The following is a 25,520-nucleotide window of genomic DNA, read 5'->3' as shown; positions in this document are numbered from 1 at the left end:
GATCTGCTTTGAGAATCACAAAAGAGTGGGATGCAGTGGTGAGGCTAGGTTCTGGGTAGAGTTGAGGCCTTTCAACAATCAGTAGCTTTTCCCTGGGGCTATTTTGTGAAAAAAACTCACAGAGCCCAGCCTGGAGCCATTCTCAGGGTTTCTGTTTTTCAATTGATTGTTGAGGCTGCTAGAGGGAGGGGCAGCCTCTGGCTCTGGTTACTCAGTGAGGAAAGCCACTCCAATGGCTGGCGCCTGAGCTGGGTGACTTTTCCCTGGATGGAGCTGAATCTGGCAGGTCACTTCGCCGTTAAGTTCTTATGACCTGCTAAATGACTCGTTTTATTCTAAGGCCTGAGTTGGAGCTGGCAGCTCCTCTGAGCTTTGCCGGTATCTAAGATGGAGATCACCAGTGCTGGGCGGGGAGGGGTGGCCTTCCCTCCTCTGCTCCCTGAGAAGGAGTGAGGATGTTGGGCTTCTACTCACGCCGAGTCTTGGATCCTGGGTCGTCTTTGGTCTGCAAACTATAGGATGAAGATGTCCGCTCCTTGTCGGTTCTTGCTGGTGTTGAGTAGAATCCACTTGCCCACTGCGTCTGGCTCCTTCGTCCCAGACTCCCTGTGTGAGCGCTCAGGTATGGCCCTGGCTGCAGTCTCCGCCACGACCCTGCCGCCGCTGCGGTGGCTGCTGGCAAGCGCTCAGATATGTCTTCTTGCCTTGGCTTTCCCTCTCTTGTCTAACTCTCTGTCCTGTGATGGCACACTTGGTATGATTCTCTGGCTTAGGACTGTTCACTGGAACTCTAAAACTGCTTTCTATGCGAGAGCTTGTTCAGATTCCAGCGTCTCCTCTGCCATCTTCCAGGAACCCAGAGTGAATTTTTCTGCGTGGCTTCTGGGACAAACACATACTGTGAGAGAGAAAAACAAAACCTCTTAAGATGAAACTTACATGTTTGAGCAACTGTTCAGGAGAACGTTTAGACTAAATCTAAATTCCTTTTTCCTGTTAGATACTAACTTACATAGTGGGAATCACTTCAATGACTAAGTGACTCTTACTCATTTTTTCTTGTAATGGTACAGTCACAAGTTGTAGCCAAAGCCAGGTAAATTTGAATTTTATTCTGTATATGTCTGGTTCTTCCTATTTACTCTATACATAATCCAATCATCTCTGCTAGTATATTTTCACTGTTGACCTGTTTTCTCTTTGAGGGCCTCTGATACCAGGCCATGAGACCGGAAAGCATTAAAGAGCTTGGAATGCCTGCTCAAAGTGCCCTTGGAATGCTGAGAGCTGAGCTCAAGTAAGGTCAAGAGATTGAGGCTGACAGAGGTCAAAGATACTATCCTGTGTGTTTAAATTAAAGTTGTTTGGACACTAAGAGCTTAAGGCCTTGGAGGTAGGATGGAGGTCTCTTTTACAGATGGAATATTTCATGGTTCCCTTCTGATCCCTAATGATAAGGGACTCAATGTGTAGAGCACTCACAACTTGGGGGCCTTAAAACAACTGAGTGCTCTATCTTGTCATTTGCATCCTGAGCTCCAGAACACTTGTTAGCTTTCCAAGGATTCATGGAGGGGGGGGGACCAGATCTGTGGATGTGGACAGCAGGAAGAGAGGGGACAGCCTAGATGCTAGGATGAATACAGGAGCTGCTTCTGAAGAAAGAAGCTGTACATTTATCTCTGTTGGCTTATCTGCCCTTTTAGGAATGAGTAGAGCACTCAGAATTTGGGGCTTTAAAAGACTTGCTTTTATGCCCCAATGTTTTAAGGCCCCCAAGTTCCGAGTGCTCTATCTTGTCATTTGCATCCTGAGTTCCAAAACACTTATTAGCTTTCCAAGAATTCCAGGGGAAAAATGAGATCTGTGGATGTGGACAGTGAGGGGAGTGGGGACAGCTCTAGATGTTAAGATGAACCCAGGATGACTTCTGACAGAAAGAAGCTGTACATTTATCTTTGTTGGCTTGTCTGTCCTTTGGGAATGAGTAGAATACTCAGAACTTGGGGGGGGTCTTAAAACAAATATTATACCTCATATTAATGGTTATAACCACAAGACAGACTGATTCCCTAGTCTCTGCACTTATCTGTAGTCACTACTCCCTCTGTACCGAACTCAGTAAAAACACTTGTTAATAAGGAAAGGGGAATCTGAAGCCAAGTGAACTTTTCTGTTCTCTGGTCCCCCAAAGTATGGATTCTCCTGCCTGTTCCCCCCTATTGTCTTGTCTCTGGTCGCAGAGGTCATTGGCATTCTAATTTTGCTTTCTTATTTATTGTTTAAAATGTTTTGGGGATTTTTTTTTGGTGAGAGTCATAATTTTAATCTAAAGCCTGGGTTCTATATCTGAGTCATTTTGCTCAAGGCTAGCGCATTACCACTTGAACCACAGCTCCAGTTTTGGCTCTTTGGTAGTTAGTTGGAGATAAGATTCTCATGGACTTCCCTCCCCCTTTAAACTATGATCCCCAGATCTCTACTTCCTGACTAATTCAGATTATGGGTATTTTTCTATATTTTAAAGTACATTAACTTCCAGCCTGCTCATCATTATGCTGCTTAATCACAAATACATTTCATTAATATTTGCCTCTTAATAAAGTTTCATGTTTTCATATACTCATTAGTGTTTTAATAGTTGTATATTTCTTTTCACAATCTACCTTTTGCAATATTACTCAATTTGTTTCATTAGGCCAATCTCCCTACATGCTTTCCCTTTCCCTTACATCTTTGCTTTCCTTTCATCTTCTTTCTTCTTCCTCCTCCTCCTCCCTCTCTGCTTTCTCTATATGGTTTTAGAATTTCAATAATGGGTTGCATATGCTAAAAAATATACTTCAGTTGTACATCACAATGTATTGGATTTATGGAGTAATAGTTGAAGAAGGTATAGGTATAATAGTTTGATCATCCATGGCTAGATAAACTTTACAACTTAATCTTGTTTAATCACTTTAAAAATATGCATACAAAAATCTATGTTATATATATAATTTTTATATTAATTGATGTAACGTCTGGTATTATATGAAAATGTTACATTTCCAATATTTTAATCATATAAGAAATATATTATTCATTATTTTAAATACACTGAATTACTGGATTCTACATTATTTTTAAAGAAACACACGGCTATTTAAGACATGTGGTTGCATAATGGCAGACCTTCCTGCTCTCTTCTATTGGTCATTGCATCTTTCTTTTGAGATTTGTATTTTTTATGTTTTTTATTGTAAAAAAACCTATACAGAAGTGTAACAGTTACATGAGTAAGGTAATGAGTACATTTTTTCCTATCGATCATTGTTACCTCCTCTTTTGTTTTCTCCCTACTATCTCTTCCCTCCCTACCTCCCGAACTCTTCCCTCCCCACCCCAAGTTGTAAAAACATAGTGTCTTGTACATCCCACTGTTACAATTCAGCTTTTTGTTATTTTTTGTCCCCTCCCCAAATTAGAAAAATGTATATACAAGATGTAGGACACCAACATCAAATACAGTGAAAACAGGGGTTATACTGTGCAGGAAGAATATACAAGAGAAACAAAAAAAATCACATAATCCATTATAAATACGTTAAAAACAATAGCAAGAAAGAAAAAAACCACTTGTGTCCCTATCTTGAGGTTCATTTCACTTAACATAATCTTATATGATCAGATGTACATAGCTTTTAGCCTTTTCTGCTTGTCCTAGACTTTTACTAGTTATTGCAAATAAGGGAAACCATGGGACCTATATTTCTTTGGGTCTGGCTTACTTCACTTAATATAATTTTTTGAGATTTTTATTTCTAATAGATGAGTGATTAAACACTGATAATGGACTTCTATCACTTTTGTTTTAAATTGGAAATATAATAGTGCTTTGGCAAAAAAAAACCCATTTCCTTGTAAATGACAGAATTTTTTCCTTTCTAAATGGCGGAGTAAAATTGCAGTATATATAGGTACTACATTTTTTGGATTCACTCATCTACTGTGGGGCATCAGGGCTGTTTCCATACCTTGGCTATTGTTAATATTGTGGCATTGAAAATGGAGGTGCAGGTGTCCTTGTATCCTGATTCCTGTTGCTCAGGGCCTAGGAGTGGCATGGCTGGCTTGTAGGGAAGATCTATGTTTAGTTTTCGGAGAAACCTCTAGACTGCTGTCTTTTCAGTAAGATTTCCTTCAGGCTACTAATAATTTATTTCTTTGTGGGGGCAGTTCAAGGACTTTAACTCAGGGCCACACGCTGTTGCTTTGCTTTTCCATTGAAGGCTGGCATTCTACCATTTGAGCCAAACCTCTTCTTGCTTAAAAATATTCAATTATGTTACATCAATAACATAAAGAATTTTCATACATGCACATCTTGTGGGTAGGGATGGGAGGGAAATATTGGGAGAGAGCAAGGGAAGGGGAGGCATGGTTCTAAAAGAACTGTACTCATTATGTGACTCATATAACTACAATAAAATATTAAAAATCATGTCAATTACATTGAAAAATACTGAAATACTTTATTTGGAAAGTAATAAATTTAAAATTATAAATCTAATTTGTGGTCATTTAGGTAAATGCACAGAAGTGGGATTTCTGGGTCATAGGGGAGTTCTATGTGTAGTCTTTTTTTTAAAAAAAACATAAGGTATTTTTATTGAGATTAAGTGATTACATAAATTTTTACACATTTCACAGTATTGTGGGATAGTGATACTTAAATTCACAAACACATTTTAACATTCACAAGGGAAATTGTCATTATCATTGTCTGTATAGTCTGTGAAATCTATGAGCTTTGACAATACAACCATTTCTTCCACATTGAGTGATGTGTACATTTATTTCCTTTTGCTTAGTGTAAACTGTTCCCTCTTTCCCTGTCATTCCCTCCCTCCCATAACTGCCCTTGATTTGCTTAGTTTGTTTTCATCTATGTCCAGTGCAGCTGATGGCTCCTCTGTTGTGTATTTTGCCATTTCCCTCTGATTCTGTGCCTTCCTCCTAGCTTCCCTCAGCGGTCTCACACACACACACACACACACATACACACACACACACTCACACGATACATGTGGTTAAGAACCTAGAGTCATTTAGAAATGATATGACAAATTAAGTAGAGGTCCTTTGTTCTTGAGTTCTGTTTACTTTGTCACATCTCCCTGCATTTTGAATTTAATATCCACATATCAGGGAGACCATGTGCCATTTGTCTCTCTGCTCTTGGCTTACCTTGATCAAAATGATTTGTTCTAGTTCCATTTCCCTGTGAATGCCTTATATTGTCCTTTCTAATGGTGGCATAATATTCCATTGTATATTGGTACCACAATTTTTGGATCCATTCCTGTAGTAAGGTATCTCGGTTGTTTCTATTTCCTGGCTATTGTGAACAGTGCTGCAATGAACATGGAGGTACATGTGTCCTTGTATCCTGGTTCCTGTTGCTCAGGGTAGATGCCCAGGAGTGGTATGGCTGGGTTGTAGGGGAGGTCTATATTTAGCTTTCTGAGGTACCTCCAGATTGCTTTCCAAAGTGGTGCATTAGTGTACATTCCCACAAGTAGTGCAATAAGATTCCTCTTTCTCCACATCTCCACCCACATTTGTTGTTGGCTGAATTTAGGTTATGGGCCATTCTAACTGGGTTAAGGTGGTATCTCAGGGTTGTTTTTATTTGCATTTCCTTTACAGCCAGTAATGATGAACATTTCCTCATGTGTTTTTTTGCCATTTTTATCTCTTCTTCTGAGAAGTCTCTCTTTAGTTCCCTTGCCCATTTAATGATTGGTTTGTTAGATTTGGGAGGGATTAGTTTCTTGAGTTCTCTGTATATAATGGACATTAGGCCTTTGTCTGATATATTGATGGCAAATATTTTTTCCAAATTGGTTGGTTGTCTTTCTAGTTTGGTAGCTATGTCTTTTGTTGTGCAGAAACTTTTTATTTTAAGGTAGTCTCATTTGTTGAGTCTCTCTCCAATTTGTTGTGACCCTGGGACTCTGTTCAGGAAGTTCCTGCCTGTGCCTATATGTTCAAGTGTCTCTCCTACTCTATCCTATAGTAGTTTCAGAGTTCCTGGTTTGATGTTAAGGTCTTTAATCCACTTTGATGTTAGTGCATGATGACAGGCTGGGGTCCACTTTTAATTTTCTGCATGTGGCTACCCAGTTTTCCCAGCACCAATAGTTGTAGATGTTATGTTTCTTCTGTGGTATGTCTTTGGCTCCTTTATCAAATGTCAGCTGACTATAGGTATGTGATTTTATTTCTGGATCTTCTAATCTGTTCCACTGGCATTTGGGTCTGCTTTTGTGTCAATACCAAGCTGCCTTTGTTATTATGGCTGTATTGGAGAGCTTGAAATTTGGTATCATAATCCTTTGAAGAACCTCCATACTGCTTTCCAGAGTGGTTGAAATAGTTTACACTCCCACCAACAGTGCAGTAGGGTTCCCTTTTGGTCACATCCCCTCCAGCATTTGTTGCTATTAGATTTCTTGATTATAGCCATTCTAATTGGGGTCAGGTGGAATCTCAATGTAGTCTATGCTCCATTTGTAAGGAAATGGAAGGACTTGGACAAAATCATAGTAAGTGAAGTAAGCCAGGCCCAAAGAAACATAGGTCCCATGATATCCCTTACTTGTAATAATTAATATAAATCTAGGATAATAGTAGCAGATGAGCAAAATAGCTCAATAGCTATGTGCTATAAGATGATGCTAAGGAAAATGAACCCCAAGACACAAGAGGTTTTTCTTTTTTGTTGTTCTCAATGTACTACACAATTCCTTTTTTCTTTTATGTTTTCCCCCCTACGGTTTATCCTCTGTTGTCACCACATTCGATTTTGGTGCCCTGGTTATTGTATATATGTTTATTTGAACTAGGGAAGCGAAGAGGAACAACAAAATGGTGAGACAAAAGACAAAAGGGGAACCTATGCAACAACGCTACTTATAATATGTTGGAAATAATCTGTACAACCCAGGGATGGGATTGGGAGGGAGGGAAAGAGGGAGAAAAATGAAGGAAGGGGCAACAAGTTAGACCAGAAATGAAACCACAACCTTATTTATGTAACTGTAACCCCTCTATACATCATCTTAACAATACAATTTAAAAATAAAATTATAAATCTAACATGCTTACTAATAATAATTAGTAAAATTTCCAGTTATTATTTGGTACATCAGGTGTCCAACCTTGATCTCTGTCATCACATAGAGCTAAACTGTAGGCTTGGACCAACATGCTAAGCAAATTTAGAATTTTTAATTAACCTTTTGGAGCTAAGATCAGTTCTTTGGTTTGTGTCTAGACTATTAACAAGAAAAAAACTATATAGTTCAAAAAGTTGCTTTTTTATAATGGTAAAATGTGACAAATTGTTTCTAAAAATATTGAATTTGTTAAACAAAACCTTAATAGTTCAGAAATGTAGAGCTAGCATTGACAAATGGGTTTATATCATACTACAAATTTTTGGCACAGGAAAGTAAAGCAGTCAGTAGACTATTATAAATAGATGGCCTGCTGAAATTGCCAGCTAAATATCTGGCCAGTGATTCATAAACACAATATACAGGAAGCTCAAAAACTAAATTCCTAAAGAATCAACAAGCCAATCAGCAGATTGTCAAATGAAGTTAAAGATGCTATGCAAAGCAAGAACAAATGGCAGGAAGAGATGCTTAATTTCCCCGGCCAAACCAATTGCAGTGCCAAATATCATTGAATTTAATTTCACTCTAGTCACAAGATCTATCATCAAGATCATGACAACAAATTCTGGTGAGGATTCCCATTATGCATGGGAATGTAATTTCATGAAACCGCAATGGAAATCAGCACTTAGATTCCTTAAGAAACTATGGATTTATGCATCAGTGCACTCAGCAGACACCAGGTTGAAAATGAACTATACTAATTATGGGCTGGAATGGGAGGGAAAAAACTGGGAGAGAGGGAGGAGGGGTGATATTCTTCAAAAAGAAATGTACTGTTCATCTGACTTACATAACTGTAACCCTAGTGTACATCACCTTTATAATGATAATAACATTTTTTAAAAAAGAAACTATAGATTTATGATATTATCCAGTGTTACCACCTTGTGATTCTGAATGGGAATCATTGAATTTACATATGCACATGTCTAAAGCCCCTTGTGTACTTAACATATACTACTAAAATTTTAAATGATAAGGGATAAAGTCCCATATATTGCAAATGTACAAGTACAAGAGACCTGTGGCATTTTTGCACCTGTGTTTACCATACCTAAGATATGGAATCAACCTAGATGTCCCTCAGTGGATAAATGGATCAAGAATACACACACACACACACACACACACACACACACACACACACACTGACACACACATACACAATAGAATTCTATTTATCCATCAGAAAGAATGATATTGTACCATTTGTAAGGAAATGGAAACACTTGAAAAACCTTATATTAAGTGAAATAAACCACTCCCAAAGAAACATAGGCTGCATGTTTTCCCTTATTTGTGGTAACTAGAATGTGTCTATGAATCTATAAATAAACATACTTGAATGACATATATATACATATAATGCATATAATATATGTAATAGAATATATGTAATAGAATACATATAATGTGTATTATATAATGTTATATACTATGAAGTTCCACTTCTGGAACTTCATAATTATGTGGGACCTGATTACAAACATACAGAGGCCAAAGGAGGATATGCATAGGAATTGTGGACAAAGGCTCAATAGCTAAGTATGAATGATTATATAAAATAACATTCTATGAAATGAACTCCAAGAACAGGAATGAGGGACATTCTTTAGTTGCCATTGTTGCTGTTTTTGTTTTCTTTTCCTTTTGTCTTGTTCATTAGTTTGTTCATATTTGGGAGGGTAATGGAGGGCACATAAAAGGTGGAACAAGGATGAACAATTACAACAGTGACATTCACTAGACACTATTTGAAAAATGACCTGCATATGTTGTGGGTTGGGATGGTAGGGAAAAATTGAGAGAAAGCGATGGAAGGAGAGCTATGGTTCAAAAAAGAATTGTACTCATTACTCATTACCTGATTCCTGTAACTGTAACCCCTTTGTAGATCAACTCTATTATAACAATAGAAAAGAGAGCCCTATGAACGTTAAAAAATATTTACTTTTCAATTGAAAAGGTAATGAGCAGGGGCTTACAGTTACATAAGTTATAGGTATGCCTACTTAATAACTTACAGAATAAGGAAAATATGGATCATGCACATCTATGTTTTCCAGTGCCCACAACTGTTTTTCTCACAGAGAAAGTGATTAGAAACGTGAGTTTGATATGCAAAACAGGCACAATATCCGTTAGTACTTCAAAAGTAGTTCCATTCTGTGTTCCTCTCTGTTTCATAAGTGATGAAAGACAAATATGAGATGGATTCAAGGCTGGGCCACAAGGCTTCCTCTAACATTTCACACAGACATAGAGGGAAATGTAAGCTATATTATCCACAATTTTGAACAGAGATTGGAGAGTTGTGTACACCTCGCTAACAACTAATAGCAGCATGAATAAGTGCAGAAAGGTGTTCTTAGGATATTAAAAATGTGAAAAATGACCCATTTCAAATATGTGTAATAGTCATTGAAGTTAAGATGTTACCATTAGACTAGACAAAAGAGAATGCCAAATTCTGGGGGAAGGAAGATATAAAAATCCATTCTGGGGCTGGGAAGGTGGCTCAGTGATAGAGTGCTTGCCTTGCATGCATGAGGCCCTGGTTTCAATTCCTCAGCACCACATAAGCAAAAAGAAAAAAGCCAGAAATGGTACTGTGGCTCAAGTGGTAGAGCGTTAGCCTTGAGCTGAAGAGCTGAGGGACAGTGCCCAGGCCCAGAGTTCTGGCCTCACAACCGGACCCCCCAAAAAAAATTAATTCTGAACATTTTTAGTACTACTTGGTAATGCATTTGTGTTTATAAATTTCACAAATTAGTTTTATCTCTAAGTGGGCATTTTCAAATGTTCATTGAAGAAAGGCAGTATTGGAAAGATACTGATGCTAGTCCATACTTCTTACCAGATATGGAGCTGTGTGAAATGTCCAGATCATCAGTACCCCAACACAGAAAGAAACCAGTGCTTCCCAAAAGCTGTAAGTTTCCTGGCTCATGAAGAACCCTTGGGGATGGTGTTGGACTGCATGGCTCTCTGCTTCTCCATTCTCACTGCACTTGTTCTTGGGGTGTTTGTGAAACTCCAAGACACTCCCATTGTCAAGGCCAATAACCAAGCTCTTAGCTACAACCTGCTCATTTCTCTCACCTTCTGTTTCTTCTGTTCCTTGCTCCCTATTGGGCATCCCAATACAATCGCCTGCATTCTGCAGCAGGTCATATTTGGAATTGTGTTTGCCATAGCTTTTCCACAGTATTGGCCAAAACTGTGACTGTGGTTCTCTGGCCTTCAGACCACTTCTCTTGGGAGAAGAATGAGGTGGTTGCTAGCATCAGGGGTTCCTAACTTCATCATTTTGTCTGCACTCTGATACAGGTGATGTTCTGTGGTCTCTGGACAACTCTCAACCCTTTGTGGACACAGATACACAATCTGAACATAGCCACATTATGATCTTGTGAAACAAGGGCTCCCCCACTACCTTCTACTGTGTCTTGGGATACATGGGTTCCCTAGACCTGGCCAGCTTCACTGTGGCTTTTCTGACCAGAAACCTGCCTGAAACCTTCCTGACTTTCAGCATGATGGTGTTCTACAGTGTCTAGATCACCTTCATGCCTATCATAGCATAAGAGGAAGGTCATGGTGTCTGTGGAAGTCTTCTCTATATTGGCCTTCAGTGAAAGGCTCCTGGCCTGCATTTTTATTCCTAAGTGCTACATTATCTTGATAAGGCCAATAGATATTCTCTGAGTGGTTTCAGTGATAAAATCCACACACAAGGAGAAATAAACCTTAAGATGAGCACATATATTGTCATGTAATAAAAGGTAAATCCCTAGTCCTTCCCGAGTTTTGTATTATTTTATCTAGTTAGAATTACTTCAGTGAGCTGGGTGCTGGTGGTTCACGCCTGTAATCCTAGCTACTCAGGACGCTGAGATCTGAGGATCATGGTTCAAAGCCAGCACGGGCAGGAGAGACCGTGAGACTCCTATCTCCAATAAACCACCAGAAAACTGGAAGTGGCGCTGTAGCTCAAGTGGTAGAGTGCTTGCCTTGAGCTGAAGAGCTGAGGGACAGCGCCCAGGCCCAGAGTTCAAGCCCCACGACCGACAAAAAAAAAAAAAAAAAAAGAATTACTTCAGTGATTATGTCACTCTTAATCTTTTCTCTAATAGTGGTACAGTCACAACTTGTAGCCATAGGTGGATAAATTTTATTTTTATTAACTTTAGATTTAGTTCTTCCTACATAATCTGCATTTCATCTTAACATTCCCACTCTTTAGTTTTTTTATTCTTATCTCCTCATCTTTGTTTTCTCAATCACTTTTCTAAAAATTTTTTTAAAGGTCATAATTCTACCATCTATTGGAGAATAGAAAATAAAACATAAAAAATTGTGATAGGAAGAAGGATGAGGTAGTTTAGCATATAGCAATGTTCTTTCTCTATGAAATCAGTAAAAACAAAGCAGAATTTATCAAATAAAAAAAAATTCTCAAGTAGGAAATAGAGTACCCAAGAATATATTTCCAGATATAAAAATTCAGTTAAGCAATCAGTAACATTCAAAATTATTTATATGTTTAAAATTATAAACATGGACTCATGCACTAACAAACTGTTTGAAAACTCATTGTATTAGTAGGTACCCAAATTCATTACAAGTTTTTCATAATGATGTTGGAGGTGGAATGTAAAGCCATGGGCATGTTAAGCAAGTGCTCTGCTCTTGAGTCATACCCTCTGCTCTCACCATAAGGTTCCCCAAGTTTCCCTTATTTGCAATAACTAGTATATGTCTGAGACAAGCAGAAAAGTTCGGCTAAGTTGATGTTAGGTGAAACAAACCCCAAGATAAGCACATATTCAAATGTTTTTTCTTTCATGCGATTGTTTCTAACATTTATAAGATGATTTCTTTGTATATGCCTCTCCCCACGGTATAACCCTTGATTTCACTGTATTTGATGTTGGTATAATTTGTGGAGAGGAAGGGAAAAAACAAATTGTTTAAATAAGGATACAGGTGGACCCATTGCAACAATGAGATGTACAAGTCATTATGTCGAAAAATGAACTTTACAACTTTGGGGGGAGGGGGGAGGAATTGGGAGTGTCGGGGGGTGGGAAGGGATAAGAAAGGGAAACAAAGGAGGAGGCCACAATACTTGATAAGAAATGTACTCATTGTCTTGCCCACGTAATTGTAACTCTTCTGTTTGGTATTTTCACAATAATAAAAAAAAAGGTTCCCAAAGTACCTGCAATGACACACATGACCATAATCATGCAGTGTGCAACAGAAAATACAAATCTAAAGGTTAAGTCAAGGACTAAACAGCATAATGATGTTGGATCATACATGGTGCTATATGCCACACTAATGCAACCTATTATTAGTACAGGAAATGTAAAGATGAGGAATGTGACATTTAAAAGAACTGCTTTTTCTTCATCCTGATCTAAAACTAATATGACTCTAAAAGACAGTGCAGTGCTTGCAAGAAAATCACAATCCTAATCAGGCCACCACTAATCTCATATCATTTTGAATATTTGATTATATAGTCTTTCATTACTAATATTTCTTCATTTTGAATAGCATGAATTAGTTGTGCCAGAGTGGTTATTTGGACATTCCAGGTACTCATGAAATGTGCCCTGATCAGATTCACAGCTTCCATCTACTTTTACTGCTTCTTAAAACAATTTCAGCATCTTTCATTACTCCATGTTCATACACATTCATTAAGTAGTTTGACCATGCCCAGCCACTAGTATCTGTCCCTTACATTTAGAGCCCACAACTGGATAAGATCTCAATTACACTCTTGTCATTCATATTAATGAATGATCATTCAATGAGATGTCACAGATATTGGGGTATACCAATACTGTGACCAGTTCTACTTGATTTCTACAGAATAGGAAGTCAGTATTTTATTCAGTAATAATAATTCAACTATATCAATGGAATTACAATAAAGGTGTAAAAAGCAATGATTTCAATAAAAGTGAGATCTACATTGATCTTATCTTCAGAAACATATTGAGAAACTTAGATATATTCAATAAACATTCTAACCTCAAAAAGGAACAATTAAACAATTTTTTCACCAACACATTATTTGTTGCTATTTCCAACAAAAATAAAAGTAATAGAAATTCATCTTCAGTTACATAATCACTAATCTATCATTTATATAAATATCAAAAAAAGGTACAATGAACAAGAGTAGAGAGGACAAAGGCTTTCATTGTGTGATCATAAGTTTTAAATTGTCATATAATTCTGTAAACATAGTACACAACTCATAAAATTGGTCTGTGCGGTACAATAAATAATACTTTTCCTTATTAAATTAAAAGGTATAAATATGAAAGATAAATATTTTCATGTAATCAACAGATTGTAAACTTAGATAATATAACATCAATACATTTAATTGATACAGATTTATATATATATATATATATCATATTCAGATCAAGTCATTAAATAAGGGTATATTGGTAAGGATATCTTCCCATGCGTCAACAAACTTTTAGACATCTACAAATTTTATTGACTTATTAATTCACAAATTAAGTAGATTGTGGGAAAAAAATTGAGGTACATTTTTATACAATATGCCAGCCATTTCTAGAATTCTCAAGGTATCTAAGGAAAGCAGAGAAGGAGGCAGAAGAAGGAAAAAGGAGATAGAGGAAGAGGGAAAGGGGGAAAGAGAGATCCAAAATCACAGACAAAAAATTATTCCTAAAGGCAGATGTTTGACTAGAAATGCATAATTATTGAACAAATCATGCTCCAATGAGAGTACTAACACCAAGAACTTTGTTAACAGGAAAATTTAATGGAAAGAGTTGGACCACTAAGCAACACTGATGTACAGGTATCAGATTAGGATACTTAAAACTTTAGGAAAGGGACTAACAAAGAAAAGTTAGACTGGATAACAGTGAAAATGAAACAAAAAATGGAGATCATGGGATTGAGTGTAGAGTAAATAAAAAACATAAACACACACAATTTAAACAGCAATGGTGACAAATATAACTATATCAATAATCTAAAAATGAGTAAGTCATTTATTCATGGAATTATTATAAAATGATATAAGACTAGGAAATGAGTGTAGATTTATTTTACAACTTCTATCAAATATGTACCCATCTTAAGACAGCTTGTGGCTCATAATATGTATATTGTCCCTGAAGGTACGCAGAGAATTTCTTTCTGGCCTTAACAAGATGATATAACACTTGGGGGCAAAAATGCAGCCTAGGAGCCCTGCACCAGAGGCTAGGATGGAGAAGACCTCCACAGCCACCATGAGCTTTCCTTTGGCGCTGTGGTAGACAGGCAGGAAGGTGAGCCACACACTGCAGAACAGCAGCATGCTGAAGGTCAGGAACTTGGCTTCATTGAAGGTATCAGGCAGGTTCCTGGCCAGAAAAGCTACAGTGAAGCTAGCCAGAGCTAATGAGCTCATGTATCCAAGGACACAGTAGAAGCCCATGAGGGAGCCCTTGTTGCACAGGATGATGATGTGGCCATGTTCAGAGTGTGCATCAATGTCAATGAAAGGAGGAGAGATTCCCAGCCAGAGTGCACAGAGAATCACCTGGATGAGGGTGCAGATGGGGATGATGAAGTTAGGAGCCCCTGATACCAGCAGCCATCTCATCCTTCTCCCTAGAAAAGTGGTCTTGAAGGCCAGAACCACAGTCACAGTTTTGGCCAACACTGTGGAAACAGCCACAGTAAAGACAACTCCAAATGTGGTCTGCTGCAGGATACAACTGGGAGTATTGGGACGGCCAATAAAAAGCAAGGAACAGAGGAAACAGAAGATGAGGGAGATGAGCAGGATGTAGCTGAGAGCCCTGTTGTTAGCCTTGACAATGGGAGTGTCTTGGTTCTTCACAAAAACCCCAAGAACAACAGCAGTGAGTGTAGACAAGCAGAGAGCCATGCAGACCAGGGCAATTCCCAAGGGATCTCCATAAGCCAGGAAACTTGCAGCTCTTAAGAGGCACTGATTTTTCTCTGTGTTGGCATACTGACGATCAGGACATTTTACACACTGTTCTACATCTGGTAAGAAGATCAAACATTAGCTTTTTTTCAGTATTGTCCATTATTCAAAGGAGATTAGAAAATCCCCTAGTGATGTAATTCTATCATATAAGTATTTTTTACCACAAATGTAAATATTACCAGAAATTTCAATGTTCTTTTTGTTTCATTTCTATACAGAAACACTACTCTCATTCCCAAATTCAGTATTTTCTGGCTAATTGAAACATTCCCTTCAGAGACAATCACATTTGATAATGTGTCATTATTGCCATAATACCCTAACATCAATTTTCTACACCATTTCTCTTTGCTACATGTGCACAATGCCATAAACTTCACACAAAATTGTGGAAGATATAGCTTGCAATTTCCTACATGTCTCTATTAAACATAAATAGATCTGTTGCACTGTCTTGAATTTGTCTCTTTATATTTATCCTAATTCCTTAATGTGATGCAGTGGGGAAAAGAGAATTAAACCATTCTTTGGAGCTCTAAGTTATGCTATGCACAATATTTGTGCCTCCATCTTAAACCATACACAAGTTTATGAGCACTTGCTTTGTGACAAAAGGAAATATGTGGACAATGTAGTTTAATGATGTGTACACCCTAATTTTATTGTTAAGCAAATAAAGATTGCAGGAACACGAAGACTATTTCATAAAGCTTTTGTTTATTTTAGCAAACTTAACTGGGATTGATAAAAGGAGTTTCTTTGAGATAACCATACCTACAATGGAATAGAAAATATGAATTCCATATGCAATTCAAGACTATGATTTGTATAATGTCTGGGAGAAACATCAATTGTTATTACTAATTGAAGGAAGGAACTTGAGCTCTACAATCTTAGTACACAAGTTTCACATTGACTTGGATGGATTGGGGAATATTAGGAGTGATGGCAAATTTCTCCTTCAGTCATGACCTTACCTGTCCCATTAGCAATTTCATTCTCTGAGCAAGGGGTACAATCAAAGCAACAGGCAGCCTTTCCCTCCTGAAGGGACTTCCTGAATCCAGTACCACAACTCTCACTGCACACAGAGTGAGGAGTCTGAGGGCAGTGAGATAATGTTAGAAACTGTTTATATTTTTACCTAACACATGAAAAATCCATACAATTTCCATACATCTTAATCCAATCAGTTTTTCAGGATGCTGTTATAGATTTTACATCACATGAAAAATAATCTATATGTGTTGTCTTGATCATCAGCTTGTTAGCTATGTTTCCTGACTAGTGAGAAACTAAATTTTGAGGCAAATGCTATGAAACAACCCTGAATTCACATCATTATGTGTTGTTTCTTTTGCTTATCTGAGAAATAGTGTGAAGGAAGAAACCTTTTTGAAGCTTTAAAAACATGCTATAAAATAAATCATAGGCTTCCCTTCTGTGGGGTTGTGTTATTTGCACGTCCATAATACCTTCCTCTTTGTTTTCCAGTAACATGAGATAGGATGCTCTTCCAAAACAGGCTACTTACATGATTCCCCTCATCAAAAATACCCAAGGAAGAGGCCAACTAATCATTGAATCACCAGCATAAGGAGTATGAAAAATAATCAATTCAATAAATTGTATGTTGATTCTTATTAATTATGAGATTCTTATAAATTGATTATTACATATTCTTAGAAATTTATTATTGAGATTTTTGTCAGAATGGTAGAAAATTTCTAAGATGTCATTTATATTTGATTACGTGAAATAGATGTCTATTTACAAATATACTGTGAAGTCCATGCTTTTCTTTCCCTTTCAGGACTCAGTATATATAAAATCCCATTGAAATAATTATACAATGTCAGGCTATTCATGAGCAGGAGTATAAATTCTAGATTTTTGCTTGTTTCTAATTAGTTCAAATCATTATGGTTAGATCCAACCCACCTTGGTAGTTCTTAGGCCCCATTCTATCATATTTTCAGACACAGACAATTGATGACCATGTGGAGCATATGGACTGAATTTTCCTATTTTTGCCTTAAATTCAAGACCTTCTGGAAGACTCCAAATGTTTACAATGTCATACTCTGCCTCCACCTTCCTTTTGTCATCCAAAACCACTTGGGCTCCAACAGGATTGTGAAATTGTATGTTCTTCAGAAAAGGATGCAGCTAAATAAAACACAACATCTTCTTTTTAATAAGTTTTTAATTGTGAAAATACTGCACAGAGGGGTTAGTTACATGAGCAAGGTAATGAGTACATTTCTTATCAAGCATTGTTGCCTCCTCCTTTGTTTTACCCTACCATCCCTTCCCTCCAACGGCACAAATACACTCCCCCCTGCCTAAATTATGAAGTTTTTTTTCCAACATAGTGTCTTCTACATCTCATTGTTGCAATGGATATACCTGTATTCCTATTTAAACATTTTGTTTTTTCCCTTCGCCTCCCCAAATTATACCAACATCAAATACAGTGAAAACAGGGGTTATACCATAGCGGGGGACATACAAAGCAACAAAAAAATCACATGGTACCTTATAAATATGTTAGAAACAATAACAAGAAAGAAAAAAAAACACTTCTGTCCCTATCTTGGCATTCATTTCGCTTAACTTCACCTTATCTGGTCATATGGAAATATAACATCTTATGGTGAAGTGAATCCAAGAGTTAAGACAGAAAATCTGAATTAAGAAAAGGTCCCCATTGTCTTTAATCCCTGCCTTATAATTCAAGATTAACAAAAATACAAATTACAGTAATACCTAAGAAAGACCAACATCTTCTTTCAATAGAAACAAATTCTAGGTAAGTACTCATAAATGAGATACTTCTCAGTTGCCTATAATCAATAATTTCAGGAATCTCTATGAAATTTTTGTTAACTAAATTCATAGTAATTGAGTTTGAAATGTGAACATTTATGAAATGTGTAGTTAATACTAGATAATAATTCTGAGTGATAAGAAAATCTGGGTGTACAATTTTGAAACCATTGACAATGAGCAAGTTGAAGTCATTTGTAAAACAAATCATTGATGGAAAGATAAAACCCAATACTTTTTTCCAATTGTTTATTTTTCTTTAAAAACATATAAAGAATGGTTTAAAGGCAACCACACAGACATCGAATTCAGTATTACTTTTTCTTGGTTTTGAAAAGTATCTGAAAGATTTAATTTCATACTATATGATACCCCATTAGGAAGTGACTTTGCTAATGGTGTGTACCATCTGACACAGAAGGCATTACCTGTGCAGGAGAAGGCACTGTCCCTATTCTATTTTCCATTGTTTGTTCTTCTGTTTGATCAAGGAGCACCTCATGGAGAGCCTGGGCCACAGCATACACAGCATTGTATATATTATAACTCTCTTCAGACATGGTCATGTCAAAAACCTGCCCAGGCAACCATTCCAAGGAGGCATCATATGGACAGTTCACCCAGGTTACACACTCAGATTCATTCTGTGAGCAGTTAAAAGAGAGAAACCAAAATCTAGCAAGGTAAAAGTCCTCTGGGTATTTGGAAGGGTTAACTGCCCTTATAAAATCCGTGAACCCAGCAATGTCTGCAAAGTGGTGTGAAAATATGAGAGGTACATGGAATGAGCCAAGTATGAAGTATCTGCTTCTCATAGTTAAATCCCACGAGGAGTTTATGATACAAACTTTTCCTGTAATTAAAAATTGCTCAAAATACAACATTAACTCAAGTAGGAATTCATTATCACCATAAATGATGGAAACATTTGCTGATGACTTATTAATCTCATAATATATTACCATCAATCTCGATATCTCTGACAGGGTGCGAACTGGCACCACTTCCTCAAAGGCTATGCAGACTCTGTTCTTGGACATCTCTTCTCTCAATTCTGGAAGAATCCACAAACCATTCTCATCTTGTGAGATCAGCAGCCCCACCCAGTTCCAGCTGAAATGAAGCAGTAAGGACACTATGGCAATGGCTAGAGTTGTGTCCTTTGGGGCCATCTGATAGAGAGAAGGAAATTTGCTGGCATCACTCAGGATAAGATCAAAAGGTCCAAAGGTAAGCTAAAGGGATGAGAAAATTGAGGGCTCTGTGAATAAGAAGACAGCCATCCATCACAATCTCAGTCTTAAAGTATATTAAACAAAGCTGCATGTGGGAGGAAGAAAGGTAATTTTCTTTTTTTTAAACTGTTATGGCTAGATGCTGGGAGCTTATGCTTATAGGCCTAACTATTCAAGTAGTTGAGATCTGAGGATCACAGTTAAAGCCAGACTGGGTAGAAAGTACATGAGGCTCTTACTTCTACTTAAGCACCAAAAAGCCAGAAGTGGAGCTCTGGCTAAAGTGGTACAGCACAGGTCTTGAGCCAAAAAGCTCAGGGACAATGCCTAAACCCTGAGTCCAATCCCTAGGACTGGCACAAAAACAAACTAGCATTTGGTAGCATAAAATTTGATTGGCTCAAAAATCTCTTTCTTCACACCAAAGTAGACATGTTTTCACATTTCCTCATTCCTCCCACATTCACCTGTGGAAATCTGTAGAGTTCCAGCAGTGTCCCTACTGTGGCCGATGTTGTTCCTGATATTCCTGTAAGTACTGCCACAGACTTTCTTTCTCTCATACAGGTGTAGTTTGGGATCTTGTACTGCCCAGATTGCCAAAGAAAAGTCTTCTCAAATACAAATGAACTTTTGAAATCAACATCATAGATTTCAAATCCTAGTGTCAGGTTGTGTAAAAAATCAGGGTTCTTGTTGATTTCCTCAACAGCAAAAGCCAAGGCAAGAATAAACTGGTAGTTCTTGAAAGTAAACCTGCATTTTGGGCATAAAATTTTAGGAAGAGTATTTTAGAACCTAGTCTTCAAATATAATGCAATGCCTTTGAGGTATTGAATGTTTATTCCTCTGCACAATTAATGTATTGAAACATTACCCTCTATTGGGTTGGATGAGAATGTGGATTCATGTGCACATATTTACAAATACAAATAGAATTATTTGGAATGAGATCAGATCTTTATGCAAGCCCAGAAAGAGTTGTTTTGTCTGTCTGCTACATAAAACACCAAACAACTGTACTCCATTAAATTTAGGATAGGTCCTTGTGAGACTCCAAATGGTCTACTGTCTTAACTTTAGGTTAACTAGGTCCATATGTATGAAAATAAAATTTTAAGATACATAGTTTGTGTTATATGGCTATGTCAGGCTACTCTGACTAATGGAACATCTGAAGTAAACGAGTTCCTTCAGAAGCACTATGCATCATTCAGAAAGTATTTTACAATTCAATCCTTATATTCAATTTCAAATAACACATTAGATACAAACAAAGCATCATATTGTGACTAAGGATCAAACTGTAACTAGCTTATGTTGAAATCCCACTTCCATGGCTACCATAATGAAATGCACTCTTCTGAAACACCTTCAGGAACACTCTGCTTGTCTAAGTATATTTAGATGTAAATACTGAAATGGAATATATAATCTGTCTATATATAATTATATATACACATAGAGATAATTTTACTAATAAGGCATGTAATTCAAAGAACTGAGAAAACAAGGAAAGAGGTGACATTCTTCAAAATGAAATGTACTGTATCCCTATTTAAACAATTTGTTTTTTCCCTTCCCCTCCACAAATTATACCAACATCAAATACAGTGAAAACAGGTTATACCTGTGGGGAGGGACATGCAAAGCAACAAATAAATATCTAATAAATATGTTAGAAACAATAGCAAGAAAGAAAAAAACATTTGAGTCCTTATCTTGGGGTTCATTTCCCACAATAAAAAATGAAATGTACTCATTAACTGACTTATGTAACTTATGTAATATAGGTACATCATGTCTTTACAATAAAAATAAATAAATGAGATTGAAAATTTAATTAATTAAAAAGAAATGTACTTATTACCTTCTTATATTACCTATATTACTTATGTAAATGCAACTGCTCTGTACATCACTTTTAATATAACAATAAAAAGAAATTAGAATGTTCTAATGCAGCAAATATATCAGTCAAACCATAAAAGTATTTTTATAATCATGGAAATTATTTCAATAATAATTTTGCAGCATTCATTATAGGACAATATAAACTTGAATAACTAACATGTGAAATGATGTGAGAAATACAGTGCCATTATAGATTTTTCCTTAGTGTGCATTAACTATTTTAGTTGTATGGAGATATTTCATTATGACATTTCTCAACCTTCACTTATGGACTTTGATCATATTTAGACCTGTATTTCATGTGAGTGTATTTTTTATTCTTTACTTTTCTTCTCATCTTTTATTATTGTGGCTTTTTGTGATCATCCAAAGTAGGTTGCTGTAAGCAAATATATTTTAATCTTCTTATGACCATAAGTGAAAACCTACAATTGACAAATAAAAAGTAACAAACCAGAAATCAAAACACACAACCTGTCAACTCACTTGTTAATCACTTTTAGAAATCTCTGAAAGAAGGAAAGAGAAAATGGAAGAAGCTTCAATAAAACTGGAGAACAAGGACAGCCTGACAGTAATCTGGAGGAAAATCTACATTGTCATCCTCACCACCCCCTACATGGAGAAAGTGGATGGAACTCCTGCTTGACTCCATCACTGCAACTGTTTCCCAGTGGAAGGCTGCTTTGATTGTTAAAACTAAGACTATGACTGTGGGACATTCTTTTGTGTGACACAGATTTGTGAATCTTACCCCACTGGGACCTGGGAGAGGCTGGTTATGTTGGTATGCTAATAAGACAAGTGTAGGCCAAAAGGCCTTCCTTATAAACTTTGGTTAAAGTAACTTGGTTAAATGAGCCCAATCTATTTCTCATTGAAAAAATATTTTTTAATGTGCAGAAGAGCAGTGGAGGGTGGGGGCTGGGAAGTTGGTTTCAGTGGTAGAATGTTTGCCTCATATGCATGAGGTCCTGGTTTCAATTCCTTATCACCACATAAGCAGAAAAAAGCCAGAAGTTGTGCAGTGGTTCAAGTGGTATGGCGCTAGCCTTGAGCTGAAGAGCTGAGGGACAGCACGCAGGCCCAGAGTTCTGCCCCCATGACTGAACAAAAATAAATCATAAAAAAAGATCAGTGGAGGGTGGAATGAGGATGATTTGATTTCACGTACATAAAGAGCAGGGTGGAACGTAGTGGAGAAACTGAGTCACAACCATCCTTGTGCCTGGCCAGGTGCTGGGGCTGTTGATTTCACAGACATCCTGAAGCCTAGCCAGGAGATGTGGGTCTGTCCACCCAGCCCCAAGGCCTATAAGCCATCCTTTGAATTGTGGACTTCAGACTCAGTAGGTAGAGCCAGGAGGACCCTGCCTTGGGGAACTATAGATACATCATGTTGTTTAGCTCCAGGGGAGCTCTGCTCCTTGTGCTGTGTTTATGTATGATACTTTGCTGAGGTTGGGTCTCCACACAACATGTGATCTTTGTCTTTAAAAGCTAGGTGCAAGCTCTGTTTGGGGCTGTAGGTCTTTGTAATTGGCCTTCTGCAGTCCACTAGTGTTAGAATAAAGACTCCAAAATTTGAAGAAAAAACAAACAACAAAACACCTGGAGAACAAGTTACATCGTAACAGTAATGAAAACTGATCTGTCAAGAAAAGTGATCTGTCAAGAATTGCTGTGAACACAAATGCCTGAAAATCTGCAATTGAAACACATGATGTGGCTGAATTAGTAAAAATCAATTAAAAAATTCATGGCCAAACTTTATGTTGATTCCAAGAAATTCAGTTCATCCTCAAGGACACATAAAATTCAAAGGAAGGAGTAGAGTTTGTAACAATTAGTATATGTCTAGGATAATTCCAGCAGATGAGAAGAAAAGCTCAATAACTATGACCCTATGACCATATAAGATGATGCTAAGCTAAATGAACTCCAAAACATGGAAACACAAGGTTTTGTTGTTGTTGTTCTTAATGTACTGTGATTTTTTTCTTTGTTTTGTGTTTTTTTTCTTTTTCCTGTGGTTTATCTCCTATTGTTGCTGTACTTGATTTTGGTGCCCTGGGTCTTGTATATACATTTGTCTGAATAACGAAAGGGAAAGGGAACAACACAATGGTGAGACAAAGGACAAATGGTGAGCCAATGAAACAATGATTCCCATAAGACAACATGTTGGAAATGAACTGTACAACATGCGGGGCACTGGGGTGAGGAGGGGTTTGCAAGGAGGGAAAGTGGGAAAAAAATGAGGGAGGGGACAACAAGTTTGACAAGGAGAATACTCACTACCTTCCTATGTAACTGTAACTCCTCTGTACATCACCTTGACAATTTTTCTAAAAAAAAAAAAAAGAAGCAAAGGAAGGAGTAGAATAAAGCAGTCCATGCAAATAGAGCCAAAAAAAAGCTGGAATATCCATAAAACTTTAAATTATATGGACTTCAATCAAAGCAATGAAGAGAGACATATTCATATTACAATAATGAAGGAGTCAGATCAGCAAGGTGAAATTATAACTCATCATAAATATTTACCCACTAACCAAGCAATTAATTATACAAAGGCAATCAAAGCAGTCTTTGAGATAGAATAAGTCCCTAATACGATAATAGCTACAGATTTATCACAGCACATTTAGCACTGGAGAGAACATCCCAACAAAATAAAAGTAGTGGCAAAAGAGTTACATTTCGCCCTACATCACATACATCTACAGAACATCCCACCCAATTTGTCAATGAAGCATCTCTCACCAACATGCAGCATAGGGAAAAATCCCAAAGTCAAAGTTAAAAATATTGTAATATAACCCCACATTCAGACCACAAAATATTAAGGGTAGACATGAACAAAAATTAAAGTAACTTAGAAAACATAAAATACATGAAAATTAAAATATTTTCAACCAATGAATGAAGACAAGATCTAGAAATAAACTTGAAATAAATGAAAATAATGAATATCAAAATTTATGGATATGGAAAATAAAAGACTGAAAGTGTTAAATTATTTTAGACTTTGCCAGAAAACCACACAGACATCCAGGTACAGAGAACAAAGAAAGGTTTATTGCCAGGAAAAGGGGCCAGCAAGACCCCTTCTCACAAAGGAGAAGTGAGAAGAAACGCTGGCTATTGCCTGCGGTAATCTATATAACCTAGGGGGCTTAGGAGGGGCTTGAAGGGGCTAGGAGGCAGAGACCTTGGTATGGACGTATGGGACAAGTGCTTCCTCATGGCAGACTAGGATGTATGGCTGCTGCCCAAACAGTAGATAAGGGGTCCTGCAACTGCCCAGACCTGAAGATCACTCTAAAGAGCTCTTGTTGCCTTCTATGGTGGTAGTTTCCCCAGAGAAGTGCCATCCCAAGGTAAAGAAGGTTGGAGGCTGATTATTTACTGCCTTTACTAAATGATCCTAATGTTGCTTGGGAAGGAAGCATGCTAAGCTGTGGAAACAGGAAGGAGTGTACTAAGCTATGGGAAGGGAGCTCATTTCGCTAACAGAAAGGAAACCACTGAATATTGCTGAAATCAGAAGACTAAAACCATGCACTAAACAACGTACATCTCAAAGAACTAGAAGGACAACTATTAAACTCAAACTTAGTAGAAAGAAATAATAGTAGAAATGGTGGGGTAAGGGGGGGAGATGAGAAGGGATAGTAAGGGGAAACAAAGAAGGAGACAACAATGCTTGATAAGAAATGCACTCATTACCTTGCCCATGTAATTGTAACCCCTCTGTACGGTATTTTCACAATTTAAAAAAAAAAGAAATAGAGGATAAAATAGCAATACCAATTATCAATAAAGAAGAGGTTTGTCAAAAACAAGAGAGAGCCACATGTTCTTTTAGTATCAAGGAGAAGCAGAAACACACTAAAATATGCACAGTTAAAAAAAAAAAAAACAGCAATTACCTGCATGCTAGTTAGTGCCTCACACATGGAATCCTAGCTACAGAGGAGGCTGAAATCTCAGAAATGAGTTTTGATACAGCGCCATTAGCCTTATCTGGAAGATTCTTTTCTTTCTTTTTTGGGGGGGATCCAGTCATGGGGCCTGAACTCTGGGCCTGGGCACTGTCCCTCAGCTCTTCAGCTCAAGGCTAGCTCTCTACCACTTGAGCCACAGTGCCACTTCTGGCTTTTTTCTTTTTGATTATGGGGTGCTGAGGAATTGAACCCAGGGCCTCATGCATGCAAGGCAAGCGCTCTACTACTGAGCAACCTTCCCAGCCCCTGAAAGATTCTTATCTGTAATTAATCAGCAACAAGCCAGAAGTTGAGG

At 37.3% G+C, this 25,520-nt stretch overlaps 2 protein-coding genes across 2 annotated transcripts in view; one reads left to right on the top strand and one right to left on the bottom strand.

The window, feature by feature from the left end:
* LOC105998739 (vomeronasal type-2 receptor 116-like) overlaps positions 1-10,455 on the top strand; it is a 45,586-nt gene extending 35,131 nt beyond the window's left edge. Inside the window, exon 9 of the mRNA XM_013033530.1 lies at positions 10,090-10,455. Coding sequence (XP_012888984.1) covers positions 10,090-10,455 — 366 coding nt within the window. The remainder of the gene's footprint in view (positions 1-10,089) is intronic.
* Positions 10,456-14,370: 3,915 nt separating this feature from the next.
* LOC105998738 (vomeronasal type-2 receptor 116-like) lies at positions 14,371-20,050 on the bottom strand. The gene is made up of 5 exons (XM_013033529.1): positions 19,769-20,050; positions 18,495-19,301; positions 17,179-17,406; positions 16,215-16,338; positions 14,371-15,293 (listed from the first exon to the last, which is right to left on the bottom strand). Exons 1-5 carry the CDS (start codon positions 19,862-19,864, stop codon positions 14,371-14,373), a joined length of 2,178 nt encoding a protein of 725 aa, XP_012888983.1. The 5' UTR covers positions 19,865-20,050.
* Between the last annotated feature and the right edge of the window lie 5,470 nt (positions 20,051-25,520).

The sequence above is a fragment of the Dipodomys ordii genome, unplaced genomic scaffold (genome assembly GCF_000151885.1).
Source record: "Dipodomys ordii isolate 6190 unplaced genomic scaffold, Dord_2.0 Scaffold171, whole genome shotgun sequence".
NCBI lineage: Eukaryota > Metazoa > Chordata > Mammalia > Rodentia > Heteromyidae > Dipodomys > Dipodomys ordii.
The sequence above is the reverse complement of the archived record's forward strand: the minus strand, read 5'-3'. Positions and strand labels throughout refer to the sequence as shown.